General features: G+C 29.1%; 1 protein-coding gene across 3 annotated transcripts in view; it reads left to right on the forward strand.

Moving 5' to 3' along the window:
• The window catches only part of LOC107457579 (uncharacterized), a 316,616-nt gene extending 305,543 nt beyond the window's left edge, over positions 1-11,073 (forward strand). For all 3 annotated transcript variants that reach the window (XM_087168090.1, XM_087168089.1, XM_087168091.1), the window contains 2 exons: positions 4,922-4,984; positions 10,614-11,073. In XM_087168090.1, the coding sequence (XP_087024216.1) occupies positions 4,922-4,984; positions 10,614-10,933 (383 nt within the window). In that variant the 3' untranslated portion in view covers positions 10,934-11,073. The remainder of the gene's footprint in view (positions 1-4,921; positions 4,985-10,613) is intronic.
• Positions 11,074-19,626: the final 8,553 nt, after the last annotated feature.

The following is a 19,626-nucleotide window of genomic DNA, read 5'->3' on the forward strand; positions in this document are numbered from 1 at the left end:
TCAAACTGGAGTACTAGTATGAAAAGAACTAGAATAAATGCCTGTAAAAATGGAATTTTGTTGAAAATCTTGTCGTTTCTCGTGCAGATTAACGTATTTTAAGTAAATATTTAATTTTAATTTTTAAAATAATAAAAAATATAAGAATGCATTTTAAAGAGTTGTCTGATGTTTTAATAAGAAATAATAATATAATTTATAAATTTGGTGAAAGTCGTGACAAACAGTAATAAAAATCCAAGTATTCTTCGAACAGGAGAACTAGAATGAAAGGAACTAGAATTAATGCAAGGAAAATATAATTTTATTGCGAATCTTGTTTCTCGTGCCAGTTAACGTATTTCAAGTAAATATTTAATTTTCATTTTTGAAATAACTTAATAAAAAATTGGATTTCAATAAAAAGGGTCGCCCAATTTTTAATAAATTCTTTTAGTGTTTATAAATTTGATTGGTTACGTCATAAAACAGTATTTAAAAAATCTGAATATTCAAACTGGAGTACTATTATATTGAGTTCGCAGAAAAGATAGACCAAAAGTAAACAAATAGGTTACTAGGTCAGTTGTCTTGGTCAGTTTTGTCACTTTTAAGGATTTTGTCTAGCATTTTTTTCCCACAGAATTATGCTAAAAAGAAATTACAGATGAAATCGTTCTGTTTGTCTGTCTGAATTATTATTTCAAATGCAACGAAACTACATTTCTTAATTAACTAAATGCAATTAAACATTAAATTAATATTTTTAAGTGTTCAAATGGTTGTAAACCACTCGTAAACTGATTCGCTTTATATTATTATGCCTGCTAATAAGACTATGATACAAAAAAATGAAATGGTAGTGTAAAATCCAACCATAAATTTTAACATAGCTAACAATTACCAATTTTTTAATAAACGCAAATAATGGATTTTTAATTAAAAAAATTAAAGCATAAAAATAAGTTAAAGTGCTTATTTTAATCGCTGATTGAACTTGACAAATCGCTGGGTTTTTTTTTAAATTTAAATCTAGTCTATCTTTCCGCTGAACGGACTATAGAATCAAAAGGTTTTACTACATTCTAAATAACGAATTAAATTAGATTTAGAATATCTTTTACAGCACCTTTAAATATCTGTATTGAATAAAGCGAGTTCTGTTAAATAATTCGGAAATATATTGTGTTTTTTTAGGCTCTGGGCATAAGAAGAGGCAATAAAACTTCTTGTAAAACGAAACAATGTCATTTTATTACAAATTCATTTTTGATTCATGATTAATGAAGTTCTGAAGAACCCAAATTGAATTTTGTGTTCTTTTTTAATACCCTTCATTAACTGACTTCGTTTCATTTTCTTGTTTTATTATGGGGACGCCTATATTATTTGGTTGCATTACCTAACCGTTGATCTTTAGGCACACCTTAAAATTTCTTTCCATCAGCGAGACTCTTCTAACCGAAAGTCTAATTTGCAATAACACTACGACATTAAACTTCATCGCAATCTTTTTCAATTTTGGTTTTTTATTCGTAATGCATCTTAGAACAGCACTTAGGACGAATTTTTCACAGATTAACTACTTTTCTATTGCCTCGCTTTTGCGTCAGTGAGGGTGGAATATTGCAATCGAAATTCCATTTAACCAATATTCTACCATTTCCTAATAAAGCATTCAAGTCTTTACTTAAGCTCTGTGCAAGATGTCAGTTTTTGACTAGTATCTGGAAAAAAACTTTAGCGCTATTTTCACATGCGGAGTGTCTATTGTCAGAGCCTGTTAGATAAAATTTATTTTGTTATTGTGTCAAAGCAAATTCCGTCCAATCAAAGAAAGAGTTCTGTTCAAAGGACTTATTATTAATTTAATAATAACTCTGTTTAATAAAATTTATTTTATTAGGCCAAAGCAAATTTCGTCCAATCACAGCACGGGTTATGTTTATGACTTATGATTATGACTTATTATTTATTTTTTTCTGTTGTTAATCGTGGCGGCCACGGTTGCGTGGGATCACGTTTTCTTCGTATGAAGAATTTTAGTACTTCTGATTAAGTTTTTCTCAAAAATAATTAAGGAGTATTAGTAAATGAAGAACTGTCGTTTATTGTTTTTAACTGTTGGAATGATCAATGGGATGCGAGTACTATTGCCCAGCTTACTTGCCCAGTACTGTACTTGTACAGTATATCTTACGCAGTATATTCTACACTATTGGTATTAAGGTTAAGTGCTACTGCCGAGTTTACCCTACCCCGACTTAAAGTTAAGCGTTCTGATTAGTTTCTGTACAGTGGCGCTGTTGTCAAAAGTCGACAGCTCGGTGCAATAGCCACTGCATTTAGCAAAACGGAAATTTTATTTTTTCACAAACTTTCAAATTTTTTCTCTTACTTTTAGTCGTCCAAACTAATAATATTGCAGCATTACCTGAAATGCCTCCTATAATAATAAAAAAAAGCATTGTATATCGCATGTACTAAATTTTCTATATTATAAAACAACAAAGCGTAATGTTTTCATTATGTTTCGGTTTCTAGACTACCAAACATTTTTGATGTTCAATCAGTTGAATGTCATCGAGATTTGTCTTGTTTATTATTTTTCTATAAAATTTTAAAATTTGATTTCTCTTATATTTTAAATACGAATCAGTTTTTTTAAGGACTTATAATGTATGAAATGAAAAAAAAAACATGCAAGCTCATTTATTAAGTATAATTATATTAAAAAAATGTCTTTATACAGATTTTGCAACATTCTTTATTCAGCAAGCTTAAGACCTTGATATTTTTGATAAGTGTTTTATTGTTTTTAAAAATTCATGTTTAAATGCTTTATTTTTAAAATGACGTTCTTTTTTTATTTATTTCTCAGCACTGCGACTGTATTTTTTAGCTGTAACCTGTATTTCATCGTTAAAATTAAAAAAGGAAAATTTAATGCTTAGGGAAATATCTGAAAACCAGATTAGATTAATTTAAATAGTTATTTTTACAAGGGAATATGATAAGATATAAATATTTCATAGAACTTTATTCAGTGGTTATAATTCTTGCTTCAATAAATATTTTGTGACATAGTGAAAGCCGAGTTATATATATCAAGAAACATTCTACTCCAGCGCTTTTCTATAACGACATATTTCGAATCCCAATAACAGAGGTTACATCAGCGAGTTAATGCATGTTTGGGTTTTCAATCAATATACGATCAGATAGAATGTCAATTTATAGTTGAAATTCCATTTCCGTAAAGTAACGCTTTATACCTTAATTAAATTTCGTATTGTTAATTCTTAATTAAATTTCGTATTGTTAATTCTTAATAAAATTAAGTATTTTATTTGAATATGTTAGATATCTACAGAACTTTTTTTCTCCTTATCAGATAATGTAAACAAAGTGAAATTTCAAAACAGGTATATTTTGTGTTATGTAAATAAAATCAATCATACTTCACGCCAATATTACTTAACAGTGTTGCGTAAAGTATAATGCAATTGTATGAAAAAGAAATTGTGCTCGAAATTATTAGTTACTGAGAAAATTATAGATAAAAAATGAATTTTTAAAAATTCCATTGAGTTTTTCTTCAGCTTCTTTAACAATATTCCATAATATTAAATGTATAAGGATTGTTCAAATGAAAAGTGGACACGTGCAATTGATTCGAAAAGAACTGTAACTATCGAATTGGGATATAGATGGCGGCAGGAGTTACGAACTGCCCACGGCGTTTAAGCGTGAAAGCTGTTTGTGGTAGAAGAAATTGATTGAAATACAGTCATGCTTTACATGGATGCTTCCAGATCACAAAAAAGAGCGGCAGTACGGTTTCTGACTGTGGAACGTAATGTGTACATCTATCGGAAACTACGTCATATGGGAAACTACAGAAAGCAATCAAAAGCAACCAGAACTTCCCACAAACAAGTAATCCTTTTTCATTACAATGCCCGGTCACACGGCTCCCTTGAAACCTATCCGAGAGTACAAAACTTCCTTTTGGAAGTGTTGGAACACCCACAGTACAGCCTGGATTTGTCACCCGGTGACTTCCAGATCTTTGGTTCACTTAAGAGAGCGTGACACGTTTCCATTTTTGCAACGAAGTGAAGGAAACTGTGCAGGGCATCATCCAGAATCAACTGCAATCTTTCTACAGCAAAGGCACCTGTTACTTAAACAATGGAACTTTTGCTACTATGCCCATGGCAATTTCTTTTGATTTCCCATTTCTTTCGTATTATTCGTTCGTTCAACTTGTTCACTTTTCATTTGGGAAACTCGTATATTTTGTAAAAGTCTTCATGTCAAGACTGTTTTTCGAAGGATCTGTCGTAATATGAAATGCTATTTTGCGAGTAATGTGCTATTTTTGCAACTGCTGTGAGTTTGCAACTGTTAATTATGACTGTTAGGTCAAGATTAGCCAATCTGAAGCGAAAGCGCTGTGTTCTTATTTTGAAAATGGTGCCAATCGTCAATATGGAGAAGAGTCACAGTTTTGTGAAAATGAGAAGCGTTTTTGGTCTAATTTTTTAACTTTTAAAAACTTACTCTAATTCTGAATTACATGGGTGAATAAAAATTCGCAAAAACTGAGAATTAGACAATGATTTTGATAACTTCAATCTAGATGGAAAAATGTCACCAAATTGGCAATTTTTAAAAAAGTTTAATAACTTTTAAAATATTTACGCAATTTGTCTGTTTTAAAGCCCAAATAATTCTTCATTTGAGAAGTAAATTTCTCAAATGTCAAAATACAAACTTGTTAAATGCATGAAAATTGATATGCATATTATTTTATATCTTATTTTGTTGCTCCACTTAAAAACAAATTTTTTTTATTTCTGAAATTTTTAATGTTATTTTATATGGGAATTAATGCATGTTCACTTATTGTAAAAGTAAATATACTTTTTTTTTGCAGGTCGTTGTGAGCCGTGTCAGAGGATTCGTAATCAACTGAAGCATTTTTGTTCTAGCGATTTTGGTAAGAACTTCAACAATTTCTCACAATTCATAAAATTGTGGCAAATTAGCCAGTATATGCAATTTTATTGAAAACTCATCTGATTTAAAAATTTGTTTCCTTTATGGAATATTTTATTTTTAAAATCTTTTTGCAAAGTTTGAAAATAATTTTTAAATGTTATAGGCTTTTATTGTTAACCCTTCAAGAGCATAATAATATTTTAACACGCATAATTGGTAAATGAATACAGGAAAAATACAGAAATAAAAATCAATAAATTTTTTGACGAGGGAGGGGGCATTTTTTACCACTTTGCACAACTGCAAACTTAAGTATCAGTGAATGTTATACATGCACTGATACGTAATGTAAATATAAACTATGGAATATTTGTAATAATAAACAAAACCATCAAAAATAAAATGAAAATTGAAATAAATGAAATGATGGAAGCTTCAAGTTGCCTTACTGACGAAACTACTACAGCAAGTCCTTCAACGTTGAAACTAGCTCTGACTGGTGCTCAATTCTTTTCCATTAATAAGATAAGCACCTTCACAGAAGTGCAAAGCTGTTCTCAATGTTAAATTATCGAGGACCGGAGAGAAAATATAATTTAAACTTAGCTTTGCATATATGCAAAGAGGAAAAGTGAAAGTATGAATACTGTTGATTATTGTCAAGAACATCATGTTAATAATTTTTTTTAATCAAATCAGAATTTAAGTCACATTTATGCTTATAAATAATTTTATTAATGCCATTTAAAATCTACCATTTTCTCACATTTTTTTTAAATAAAAAAGCATAATTCTAATATTTTTATGTAAAATCTGTTTCAACCATTTAATTTAAAATAAAATATTTTGCTTCTAATCGTTTATCTGAATTCAATCTTTGTTCAAAGCTTTTATTCAAATTACCTGTTCCTATTACCTGTTTGCGAAAAAATTGTACTAAATAAGAATAAGGAGTTCGCACATTTTTTTACTTGAACCTCATTTTCTATAAGCCTATGTAATTCTTCAGCACATTTTTTTGTGAACGTGCCTGTATTCTGTTAAAAATTGTTTTTTCAAAAATATTGCATAAAAAAATTATAATGAAATCTTTCGAAAGTTTAAAAAATTGACTTGTTTAGGATAAAACTTTTGTAAACAATATAGCATTAGAGCAGCAGTAAAATATCGATTTTTTATGTTGTTAAAAGCCTCTTTTATAAAAGATTTTATTACTTAGATATTTCATGTTCTAAAAGTCAGTGCTTAGATGCTAAAAATTTCATAAATTTGAATGATAAAAAACCTAAAAGTAAATTAAACTGTTAAAGCATTCTGAATTATGTTTACATTAGATCAAATTAGTTTTTAAAGCGAGATAATAATGTATGTTAGAAGCATATTTTTCAAATGCTCATATCTGTTTGACACTTAAATAATTAAAAAATATTTATGTGCAGAAACTGCTACACAAATCAAATCAAGAAGTAGATTTTTTTTCTTCGCAAAAATTTTTTTTTCAGAATGTGTTAAAAAATATCAAAAGGTTTTTTAACTAAATTAAATCGAGGTTTTTCTATCTTTAAACGTAAAAGAAGTGTAACAAAAAATAATGATTCAGACGATTTTTTGACAATGAAATTAATTTCTTACCTTTCACAAGTAGCTGTGTTTTTTTAATTCAAAAGGAAAGGTGAAATTACTCCATCCTCTTCTCTTCGTTGACTATGAAAAAAGAACTTTTTTTTCATAAAAACTCAATTAAAACTTTTCAATTCGCAAAATGTTGCAGTAAATGCATTATCAAAAATATAAAGATACGAAAAAATACTATTTCTTTTTGAGTCTTTTAATTGAAAAACTTTGATTAAAATTTCTTTGCATATTTTGTTTGTTCTATATTCCATATTTAGTTAAGTCTCAAATTTTCTTTAAGCACATATTTAATTATATGATTTCGATTGAATTTTATTCAGCACTGCTTCATTTCAGTTTAAAACATCTAGTTTCAGTCATAGATTTTTTTATAATTTAATCAATTAGTTAATAGTAATAATAATAAATAATACTATTGATATTAATTAATACAATGAATAATGATATCGAATAATACATAATATAATGCAATGTATATATACTATAATACAATGCATTATAAATAGTAGTATATCAATGTTAAAAGTAGTAAAACTGCCTATGCTTTTGTTATATGCTATTACTATAATGCCTTTACTCTATTAAAGCTATTTAATATTCGCTGGTTTTTAAAGTTTAAATTAATGGTTATTTAAATTATTCTCAACGTTAATAAATAATGACATTTGCTTCATAATCGATTGCGAAAACTAAATCTTTGACTTAAAAACTTTAGACTTGTTTAAATTCAAGTTTAAATTTAAAAAAAAAAATTTTAACTTTACTTTTGTTGTTCTGATGTTTACTTCTTAATGTTAATTACACTCTTTGAGTATTCCATTTTTTCGGAACTAATAAAGTGAATCAAAAAAGTTTTACACATAATTATAAAACTTGTTTATCCAAAGATAATTCCAAGTAAAAATATTTTATGTATTTATTTATAATTTTTTTTATTTAACTTTCTAATGATCAAAAAAAAATATTTGAATTCTAAAGCATTATTCTAAGCTGTATTCTACATTATTTTAAGTGACTTTTAGATTCCCTTTACTGTTTAGCAACATTGTTTTTAGCCAAACACCTGACCCTTTCTTTATTATTGTGCATAAATTCTTTAATTATAGTTGTTAAAAAATTTATTAACCCTTCTTCTGTGGTTACGTTAACCTTTCATTTTTGTAGATAATATTTGCTTTCCTAGGATTTAGTGACTATTTAAGGAACAGGTCATACTCTTAAAGTCAGCAGTTGGAGCTAATCACTCATATTTCTGTCTGTGATACTTCATTAACTTTGTGAAAAAAAGCAAAAAAAAAGTGTTCTCTAAATGAGGCATTCATATATTAATTCAATACGCCAGTTTTATACATTTTCCTATTATATCAGAGTTCCAGTTATTTCAATATTAACTTACGTGCCTGACTGTTTTTGAATAACATTTTCTAATATTAGCGTGATTTCCAAACTTATTCACTGAAGAAAATTTACCTACTTTTCACTGAATCAAACTCACTGAAATAATTTTTGACTAAATGAAGTTTTGTAACGCATTCGTGCATTAATTTAATACACTAGTCTTATACACATTTCTTATTATGTCAGAATTCCAATTAAAAAACATTTCAACCCTAACTTATGTTAACAGACTGTTTTTCAAATAACATTTAAACATTTTCTAATATCTAGCGTGATTTTTAGACTTGTTCATTGGAGAAAATTAATCTACTTTTGAGGGAACCATACTTCCCAAGAGATGCATTGAAACTTCTTCAAATCATAAATAAAATTCACGACCAATTAGTTGGTTAATGATGCTCTCACAAGTTTTCAGACATGTATGTTTTTGAGCATCGAGAATTAATAGCACGTCTCGAAAACCAGGTGTATCAAGCCACTTATCTGGCTTTTAGTCAATTAAATACTGACCTTGCTTAGCTAATTCTGGCTTGATTTTTCTCTGTCTCATGAAAATGACCGCAGGGTTTATCATCTCAGTCAAGTCGTCCAGGGTGGTCAACGATCCGTTAATACGCTAAGACCAGACGAATAAGGAAGTGATGTATAGGAAAAAGTATTTTTTATTTTAATATAAATTGGTTTAAAAATTAAGTGTTTTTGGCGAATTGATTCTGCATGTTTTAGTTATTGTTTCCGAAAAAGTCCGAAAATATTTAGATTTACATTTTATTCTTAAGAAAAGTCATTTGAATTTTTTCATTCATTGTTAAATATAAATGAATCAATGTTAAAGTAAAGTTTAACAATCTAGCAAAAGGGATTACTTTAAAAACATTTTTTAAATTAAGTTAGCTTTGATTTAAATACATTAAATTATTTGAACTAGCTACGGATATTGTATTCTATTTCTTTCTAATATGATTTATTATCGCAGAATTAATATTATAATTTCTATGCAGAAAACGTTTAGACAGACAGAAATTGTCTGTCCAGACAGAAACTATCTCGTTAGTAACAAGAAAAATATTACAAATTTTCAAAATGAGCATTTGGACCAAACACAATTTGAAACATTAACTTTTGAAGTATGATTTGTTACGTATCTGCATATTTTAATCAATGTATTTTTTTAGAGTATTTATGGTTTTACAAATGTAAGCTACAAAGCAGAACTTGATATTAGCACAAAATGGTAAAAAATAACAGTTTGTGTGATTTCTTATATATTTGACCTAATTAGAAAACAACCTTTGCAAGAATAGAAAATAGAAAAATTATTTCTTTAAAAATATGAAACTCCTTCTAAAGAGTGCTTTAGAATTGGAAGAAAAGTTCTGAATTTACGAGATTCTGTGAGTAAAGTTTGTAACTAACTATTACTGGAGTCTAAGCCCAGAAAGTCGTTAAAGATTGGTCATGCTCAAATGGGATATCGGCATTGACACTTTTGTTGATTTTTGGAGTACATAAATCTGCCGATCCAATAGAGTGGTAGTTCCTGTGTACCGGTGAAGTAGACTGTGTCGATTCTACCAATCCAATTCAAGTTTGAAAAAGGAAATCAGAAGTGATAAGTTGTAATAGAGGTTTGCTTTTGATAAAAATGAATCGCAATGTTATCGAGGACTATTTGAAGCCTTGGATGAGAATGTGTAACTCTCATCCAAGGCTTCTCATCCTGCATTCTCATCCCGCGTACTGACTCATGCGGAAATGGACAGATGAACGATGCTTATCGTGTTGCACAAGCAGTAAAGATCTTTTGGGATGGAGGTCTTGGCAGGTGTTAAAATATACTCCGAACTTACCTGGCATAACTCCTTGATATTAGAAACTCTTTCCTAAGCTGAAGGAACTTCTTCAAGATATTAGATTTCGTGATTTGAGTAGTTAGATACTTTGCCACTTATTTCAACTAACAACTCCTTATATCAAACATCCTACAACTTTCTGAGATCTGGCGAAAGGTACAAGGTTTTCCTGGTGACAGTATAAAAAATATGTAATTTTGCTTGCATCTCCATAACAATATGCTTTTCAGGTATGTTAGTAGTTTATTTAGAACTCTCGTATAATACTAGTTCATGCAGCATGCCTGTGTTCCCATGTATAGTAATGATACCATATTTATCCAACACCTAAGAGAGAGAACCCCTTCACACGTATTAATTTAGTAGTCCGACGTTACGAAAATAAGTTGCGCAATGGATGAAAGAATAAGACTACTTAATTGCGCAGAAATATAAGAAAAATGTCCCAACGTTCAGACTACGAAAGAATCAGATTTCTTGTTTGTGGTAACCAGTGCGGAGGTTTTCTCTTTTCCCTGATGTGTTGATTTATCACGCGTAGTAGCGATTCAATAAATTCCGCTCCCAACTGCTCCAAAACAAAAACAAGAAAAGCCCAATCATGTTTGAATTATTATATTTATATGATTTTTAAATCAAGTTTAGTCTTTTTTTTAACTTGTAAGTATTTCATATAGTACACGATTTGAATATTGTTCTTGTTACTTTCGTCATTAATATTGTTCATATATTCTTTTGCAGTAATCAGAGCTCAAGTTCTTGGCTATGAGTTTTTGAACGGGGAAACAAGATACGAGCTAGACGTGCTTCAGTCTTACAAGAACAAATTTTCGATGTTACCTAAGGAATACGTTTGGTCTGCCGACACATGTCGATGTCCTAAACTACGCCAAGGAAAAGAATACGTCATAATGGGCATGTCGGACAGCACTTACAAGAAACGTGAAAGCAGGCTTTTAGTAGACAAAAACTCATTTGTCCGAACATTTAATTTGAAATATGCTCGCCGACTTCAAAAACTAAGAAAAGATGAAGCCAAGAAATGTAAAAAAGAATCTTAGCAGAAAAATAATCAGTTTGTTCCTTATTTGAGTCATTAAGCATGCAGAAATTGTTATTTATCAAGCGAATATTAACTTTGGCGTCGAAAGAATAAAGTAAAGTAGCGCCAGGATGCCCTGCTTTCAAAACGCTATGCCAAGGATTTAGAACAAAAGATGCGAAACGAGCCAAGCTTCTCTGCTTGTTCACGAACTGAAAATATGGAGTTTGAAAATTATCTGGTTTTTTTCTAAACCTGGTTCGAGAATATATAAAGAAACGGGAATTGAATAGAAAGTGTTTTAAAACTTGAATTTTGTGATTGCGCAAGTGCCATTGTTGTCTAGTTTGAAATTTGTGATAAAACTGAGAAAGAATACTTTTTGTGCGCTGACTTATTAAGAGGAAACCTATTTCCGAATTGATATTTTCCGTCAAATAAATGTTGAGTGTGGGCAATGTTTTATTCTCAATATTGTAGACTCTATTGAAATAATAATTAGTTAAAAAAAATCGTTCACTCATATTATTGTGTAAGTCAGTGTATGAAGTTAGTCTTAAACGTTGCCAAGTTTTTGTGTTAACGCAGATGCAGAAAAAAGTTAAAGCGTTATGGTTAGAGATGGGTAAAACAAATCATTAGATTTATTGTTTCGTGTCATGATTTTTATCTGTCAAACAAATTGAATCCATTCGAATCAGTCACAGCAATCCTGAATTAAGTCTATATCATGAATTTAATCATTGATTCGCGTAACAATTTTTATAGCAAAACGATTATAATCAGAATTTTGTCTTAATATGAATATGTCTTGAATATGTCTTAAAAAGAATATCGAAAACATTGATTCAAAACCCTACCCATCTCTAATTAAGTCACAAATAAAAGATTAAAATACAATGTAGTTCGATGTTAATGAATTAATTCTGTTTGTTGATTCAAATTATAAATGAAAAAAGTGGCTCAAATTGAATCACTAATTCAGTGTATTGAAAATCTGATTCAAATAAACACATTTGAATATTCACTTCTTTGATTCATATAAGTGTCTCAGTGTCTCAACTGTGAAACAGAGTAAATTAAAATAAAAATACTTTGTATGTAGCATTTTTACATCAGTACGACTTTTATCGTAATCATGACTGTCATATATTTTAAACCTCTATTTGTTAAATTATATTGATATTCTATAAATAACACTGCCAGTTTAACAATGTTCTCTTATTTATATAATGCTTTCGACTACATATTAAAAGACCAATGCATTTTCATGTTTATAGGTTTTTTCTAAGTTATCAGATGTTATTTATTCCTTAAAAACGTAGCGTTATTTTATTAAGAATATTCTTCATGAATTTTTTTATACTTAATCATTAGAAAGAAAATAAGTTGATAAATACTTATTCTCATAGTTGAAGGTCATGCTCCTTGTTTAGGAAACTCAATTAAAAATTTAACTCAGTCCGCATTTAGTTTAATTTCAACGCTATATTAAAATTGAAAACCTCTTTTTAGCCAAAAGCAATAATCATCAAATATACTTTACAACCCAATCACCTACTTACACGTTAAAGTTGTCTTTCTATAACTCATTATAATCGGGTATCACCAAAACAGCCAACGTAATGAAAAATCAATTAAAAGAAAACAAAAATAAATTAAAGTTTACGGTTTCTGCTTAGGAAACTAAAAAGTTTGTTTTAAGTAAGTTTTTAAATGAGTTAAAGTTTATCAACAGTTGTCTCTACTATATGGTAAAAGTTTAAAACAATCTTTTATAGCTATTTGTCAGATCAAGTTAATTATTCAAAGTTAAAAAACGAAGATCACGACTTGTTATTATTTTGCCAAAATCATTATTCTATATAAATCATAATTTCGTGTTATATCAAAAAGAACTTTTTTCTTGCAAGTTTGTAAGTAAAATTAAGTGATAATATTTAGAAAAATATTATTTAAAATATTTATAGTCCTACTAAAATTTAAAATTGTTATCATTGATTCCTATTACTATCGAAATATATAAAAAAGTAAGCTTTATTTAGAGCTCTAATAACGAAATTATCAAAAACTAATAAAAAAATCAATTTAAATAACTTTTAAAACTCCTTATTAAAATTAGAAAGAACATAAACAGGGAACGCATAATTTTATAATCTATTTGGACAATCCTTATTTATATCAATTTCAAGATTTGGTACACTTAACGAAGTTTCAGGTATAGATTCAGGTTGTTTCCTTTATTAAAATATTAATGTGAAATAATAGTAATATTTTAGTATTTGATAAATTACTGAATAAAGTAATGTCAATGTTGAAACAGAACATTTTTTAAATTTCTTTCTAAACATTCTCCAATTCACAAAGCAAAATAAATAAAAAAAATCAACCTAACAGTTATTTTTGTTTAAGCATTCGCATTTTGTAAACATTCTGATAAAAAAATTTTTGCAATTCATGTTTAATTAAATGTTATATTCGATAATTCGGCTATAAGAAAAAAATAATTTATGTAATTCTGACAATAACTATCGTTTTGCTCGAGAGAGCACTAATTCTTTGCTCAAGTTTTTAATTTGCAAAAAATAAATACCAAAAGTAATACACTCTATGGTGGTAAAAATTATTTCCCCTGCAGATTTTTATCCCAGCTAAATTCTTTAAATGAAGATCTATTGATTTTAAACAAGTATGCTTAATATATAAAATGTTTCTTCTATACCTTTGAATGTTATTAAAAGTGCTCATATTTTCTTTTATAAGTATTAATTAAGTACACTATTTTAATAAATAGTCTTTTCACCTTTAGTTATAAGTATTAAAGTGTCCGTTCAATTAATAGAGTATTTAAAATATTTTTTCTTTCTGAAACTTTATTTAAATCCTAAATAAATATAAAGTCTTAATATATTGAAAATTAAAATACATCTGTCCTTTATTTCTCGAAAAAAGGAAAAGAAGTAGTGTGTTAACAAATACTCCAATAGCGATAACGAAAAGAATTTTCTGTTATTGTATTATTTAAGGCTTATAACAAATTCGTTAATATAATATTCTTCGCAGCGATATTTGATTATCCTTAGGGTATTTGATTACTTACACGAGTCATTTTAAAATTTAATTAATTTTAATGAGTAATTAGGAATTTTGAATGCAATTTGTACAATATTTGAGATTAACTACTTTTTTACATTTTACTTAAAGTAATGTTTGTATTTTTTTTAAATTAGGATTTTACTTAGTATGTAATACATATTATTAAAAATCAGAAATTTTCAAACTTATAGTAAATAAAAATTTTAAAAACGCAAAATTATAAGTTGAATTTTTGAAGGTGATTTTATAAAAATTATATAATAAACTAGGAAGTTAAAATTTTTACTGCATTTGGCTCAAATTTTCCGAAATTTTTCCTGGTAAGTAAAATATATTTCTATAAACTTATAAACCCCAAAAATTTATTCAGTAAATTCTCCATTAAATTTGCCTTCTCAAAATAATAATCTATTAGTTGATTTTTTGTCAATTCATCAAATTTGCATTTGCAAAGCAAAAATATTTTCATTTTTTTGAACTGAAACAAAAATAATATGGCATTATTCTGTTTTATTTTAATATTTTCTTATTTATTGAAAGAGTTTTCTTTTGTATTGAAAGAATTCACTGTGTAATTAAGTGTTCTTGTGTTGATTGAAAAATTTTATTGTGTTTATTTTAAGATTTCTTTTTACAAATATAACTCATTTCAGATTTATTGTAATCAATAACTCATTTTATTTTTTAACTGCCAATGCACGTATTGTTCAAGATTAAATATTGTTGAAAGTTTACAGGCACTTCAATACACGAAACTGAATCTAACTTAGAAACAGTTTCACAATGTTAATTCGGCAATTTTTTTCAGTTCATTTATTGTTAGCTTTGTATATACATGTACGAGCAACAAGATGTTTATGTAAATAAAACGCAATAAATTGTCAATAAAGATTTACTTAACAAATGAATTACATTTTTTCCTCTAAACTAATATTGAAGTTGAAATACACTCTATAACAAAAAAATCGACGCACCAAGAAGGAGTTGTCCGATTAAAACGAGCCCACCGTGTAGCTCTAGTGCGACGTAAATGAACAAATCAATCAATCACTCGAACCGATTAAAACGAAAATTGGTGGATAGGAAGACAATGTACTGAATAGTAAATGTATAAAATTTCAGATCAATTGAATAATTTATTGCAGAGTTACAGTAACAAGTTCAATAAGGTGTTGACCCGCCTCTAGCCTGGATACAAGCTACCACACGGCGTGGCATAGCTCCCGGATGGTCTCTTGCCGTATTTCCTGCCAAATTCGATCCAATTGTCGAACGAGGTCATCAACATTCCGTGCCAGATGCAATCACCTTCCCATCATATCCCAGTCATGCTCGATGGGAGAGAGATCTGGTGATCTCGCAGGTCAAGGAAGAGTTTGACAAGCTTGCAGACAGTTCATAGCAACACGTGCCGTATGTGGTCTGGCATTATTCTGCTGAAAACCAGCCCCGGTCATTGCCAAAGGAACGGTAGCAAAGCAGGTCTTAGGATGTCGTCAACGTACCGCTGTGCAGTAAGTGCACCTCTAATGACAACCAAATGGGTCCGGCTGTCAAAGGAAATGGCACCCCAGACCATAATGCCTTGTTGAGGGCCGGTGTGGCGTACAATAGTGAAGGCAGGATCCCCCCTCTGCCCTGTGCGTCTCCAAATACGTCCTCGATGATCGTAAGGACGCAGTTGAAAGCGGGATTCGTCGCTAAGGACTATACGTCCACAGTCGGCATCATTCCAGCCATATCTATTCAAAACATTTATGCATACGAAATTTCAAAGCAATCAGATGATTGCTTCTTGGTGCGTCGATGCTTTTGTTATAGAGTGTATATTTTAGGTATAATACAGGATAAAGAATGGAATAAAATGATTAATGAATGTATTGTAAAGTATGCTTTAAAAATACTGTAAGAAACTATTACTGTGGCAGAATTTCGAAATTTTCAAATGACAACACCTATTTCGCCAAAAGTTTATAGTGAAAAAGAGCCTCCCTGTCCGAATAGCATCGCCCGCCAAACGCTCTGAAATATGGAAGTAGCGGGATCGAAGTCGTAACCCCGGGATATATATTCTCTGAATTTTGTAAGTTTTTCTACTTGACAAAAGAATATAAGCCGTACTTATGTAATTGAGCACACAAGCGTGCATGCGTGTGTACCAAAACTGAAAGAAAATTAAAATAAAGATCATGGCTAAATTTCAGAAATATACCGTGTTGTCAACTCCGAGATAATAGTAAAAAACACATTGTGCATTATTTAATAATTATTTATACTGGAATGGTTTACTTTTAAAAAAAAAGCAAAAGTTACTATTAACCTTTTTGAAGTACTATATACATATAATTGTTAGAAATTCTAAGAGAAAATTAATACGACTTACCGCTATTATTTATAATTATTTTTATATAGGTGAATTATTTTTAAAAAAATCACCATTTTAGCATTTTTTGAAAGTATATAATTTAATATCGTTAAAAAATCTGAAGATAATAGCAACCCAACAAACAGTATATATATACAGGGTTATTCATAATTCCCTCCGGGGTTTCGAAGTGTTATAGTAAAAAAACGACGACGAATACGGCAAAAAAGAACAAATGAAATTATTTGGAAAGTATTCAAGTTTTAATTTAAGCAGTTGCCGGTAGATGGCAGTAACATGTACCACTGAAGCCAGTTGTAGTAAAGAAAAATGGCGATTACAGGCGGAGGGAATTATGAATAACCCTGTATATACACACACACTGCAGCATGTAATGGAGCATTATGATGGAGTTTTCTATCTTTTCTCAAGACAGAGGTGGAAATAATTTTAATACTTCGGCTGCAACTCAGCTGTACTTAAATGTCCCACATATGTAACACATATTTATGATGATTTTTGCGATTTAATAGCTGCCGGACAGGTTTAAAATTACTGGTAAAATTCAATACATAAGGAGTTTTGACATTATTACATGGTTTGAAAATCAATAATGTCAATGTTGAAAATCAACAATGTCTACAGTTATACGATGAAAAAATTTGGTTATTGTATTGTTTAAAAGTAATTATGGAGTTTAAATTGGAGGGGGGATTGCGGAATTAGATACTTAAATACAGTTGTGCTGTACATTCGGCTTGATTATCATTAAAGTTTGCATGTTGTGCAAGATAATTTTGAAGGATGGTCTAGCTGGTCACCAAAGGCTGCTAGTTATTAAATTTTTTTGCTTAGACTGTTGTGGCTACGTTTATTGCCCTTGCGAATTTTGCCCTGTTTGCTTATTGCCCTGCCAACAAGCATTTTGAGCTATATCCTGAATAAAAATCTCACAGACAATGTGTTGCTTTTTTTTTTAATGTTCTTCACGTTTTTTAGCTTTATTTTTCGGCCAATCACAAGAGGTTATTTCTGTTTTATTATTAAAACAAGAGGTTCGTTTCCTGTTGAGAGCCGAAAGTTATTAGCTCAATCATCACAAGGAAAAGGTCCATCATGAGGAGTTATTACTGTTTTATCATTAAAACAAGACTTTCCGCTTGTTGAGAATTGGAAGCTATCAGCTTAATTAAGAGTTCGACCATTCATTAGGTGTAACATACTGTACTGCCGAATATCAAGTGGCCCAAAAATGATGAAAGGTTTGAAAATTCAATTAATTATTATCAGAAAATGTTAGTTTTCTGCTTTTTGCTTTTTAACTCAAAGTATTTATTCCCTTCAAATTTTTAAATTAGTTACTAAGATCCTCAACAGACGTCGAAGTAAGACAGGTAAAATTATAAAGTTATATTCCACGCTGTTGCTGCAAATACAAGTTATTTTGAAAAACTGTTTTATATTTTATCACATTTAGTAGCTCCATCTGTTGATGAAATTTGCCTCCTTTCACTTTCGTAATAAAGTTTTCAGATCTATGTCTAATATCAGTCTATCGGTATACCGTAATTCAATATTCCTGTCATTATGAAGAAGAAATTTAAAAAGATGATTACCAGATTTTTATTTCGTGCTGTGTACATACAAATGAAGGCTTAATTGCCTTCAAAATTTTAAAAATTATTTTTATGGAAATTTTTATGTGCATACAACTTTTATAGGGCTTTGGTCATTGGCCATGGGTGAGTGTAGTGTAGAAGTATACTGGTAATGACTTCCTTATGCACAGGGCCGGATTACCCATTAGGCCAGACTGGGCCATGGTCTGGGGCCCCCAATGATTAGGGGCCAATAAAAGTGGATTTTTTGAAAATAACTTTTAAAAAATTAAAAAATACAATGATTTTTCAAATTTTTTCAAAATGTTATGACTATTTTTTAGTTCCAATTTAATAAAGTAAAATTTAATTTATTATCATTTACTTTTGTTTTAAATATGCTTTCTTAAATGAAAAGATTTATAAAAACTTTTATATTTGAATAAATAAAAAATATGCGAGAAAAAAATTTAATCTAATTGCCCCAAAAATTTGAATGGCCTAGGGCCCCGCGTGCGCTTTATCCGGCCCTGCTTAAGCAAAAATAATAATTATATATTATACTAAAGACAAAAAGAAAAGAGAAAATAACGAAGAAAATTAATAAGTTTTATTTACTACGCATAAGCTACAGGTATATAGAACTCATTAAATAAGTTCAAAAAACAGAGAAAACATGGAAAAATATAATAAAGATTTATGAAAAGAGAAGAAAAGCATGAAGAAGAAAAAAAAGAAATATTTAAAAAAATATTTAAGAATTTTAATTAAAACAAAATTAAAAATGGAAAAGCCGGAAGACAAAATAATGAAAAGATATAATCATCAGCTTACACGATTATTTTCGCAGAAAGAGTGCATTCTAATATTGTACTAATATAGCCAAAGCAAAATATATCAATACAATAGTGTAAAAAGCACCCAGAAAATTGAAACGAAAATAGAACATATTGAGTAAAAAATACAAAACATATCCAGCAAAAAGTAGAAAAAAATACAGAATAAAATATAAAATGTAATGCTGGTATCTTTAAAAAATGGTTTAAAATATTTTCTTTACATGTTTGCTATATCAAAAAATGAGAAAATAGGAGCGTGAATAAGGAATAGAGGGAAATTCAGTACTGGAGTACTGAAGCGCGTTTGATTTGTTAGATATCTTGAATTGGCCCGAACAGCGACTTTTTTCTTTTCTTGGACAAACTCTTTGTCGCTAATAAGTGAAAATAAATAATGCGGACGCCTTTTAAATAAAATCAATCAAATGAACTACAAGTTCTACAGATGAATGACAACAATTATAAAACTTTAATCTTTTAATAACAAATAATTTAGCATCAAAAACGGATTCTAAAAATTATAATTCTAAATTATAATTCTAAATTACAACAAAAAAAGAACAACAACAAAACTATCTCAAGTTGCCACGCAACCTAAAGTGAAATATTAAATCAAATAAATCTAAAGAAAATTAAAGGTGGCGCTTCGGTCAAATATACATACGCTAATGACTTAAAATCTTAAACATACTCCCACCTTGCAAAGTGATATTATAAATAGCACTTTGGAACAAACAGTTAGCATTTCTTTAAAATACAAACTAACTCATGTATCTTGGTCATCTTTATATGAAACTAATTAAAAAAATATTCA

The sequence above is a fragment of the Parasteatoda tepidariorum genome, chromosome 7, assembly GCF_982258835.1.
Source record: "Parasteatoda tepidariorum strain Cologne lab strain chromosome 7, Ptep-v5.0, whole genome shotgun sequence".
Lineage (NCBI taxonomy): Eukaryota > Metazoa > Arthropoda > Arachnida > Araneae > Theridiidae > Parasteatoda > Parasteatoda tepidariorum.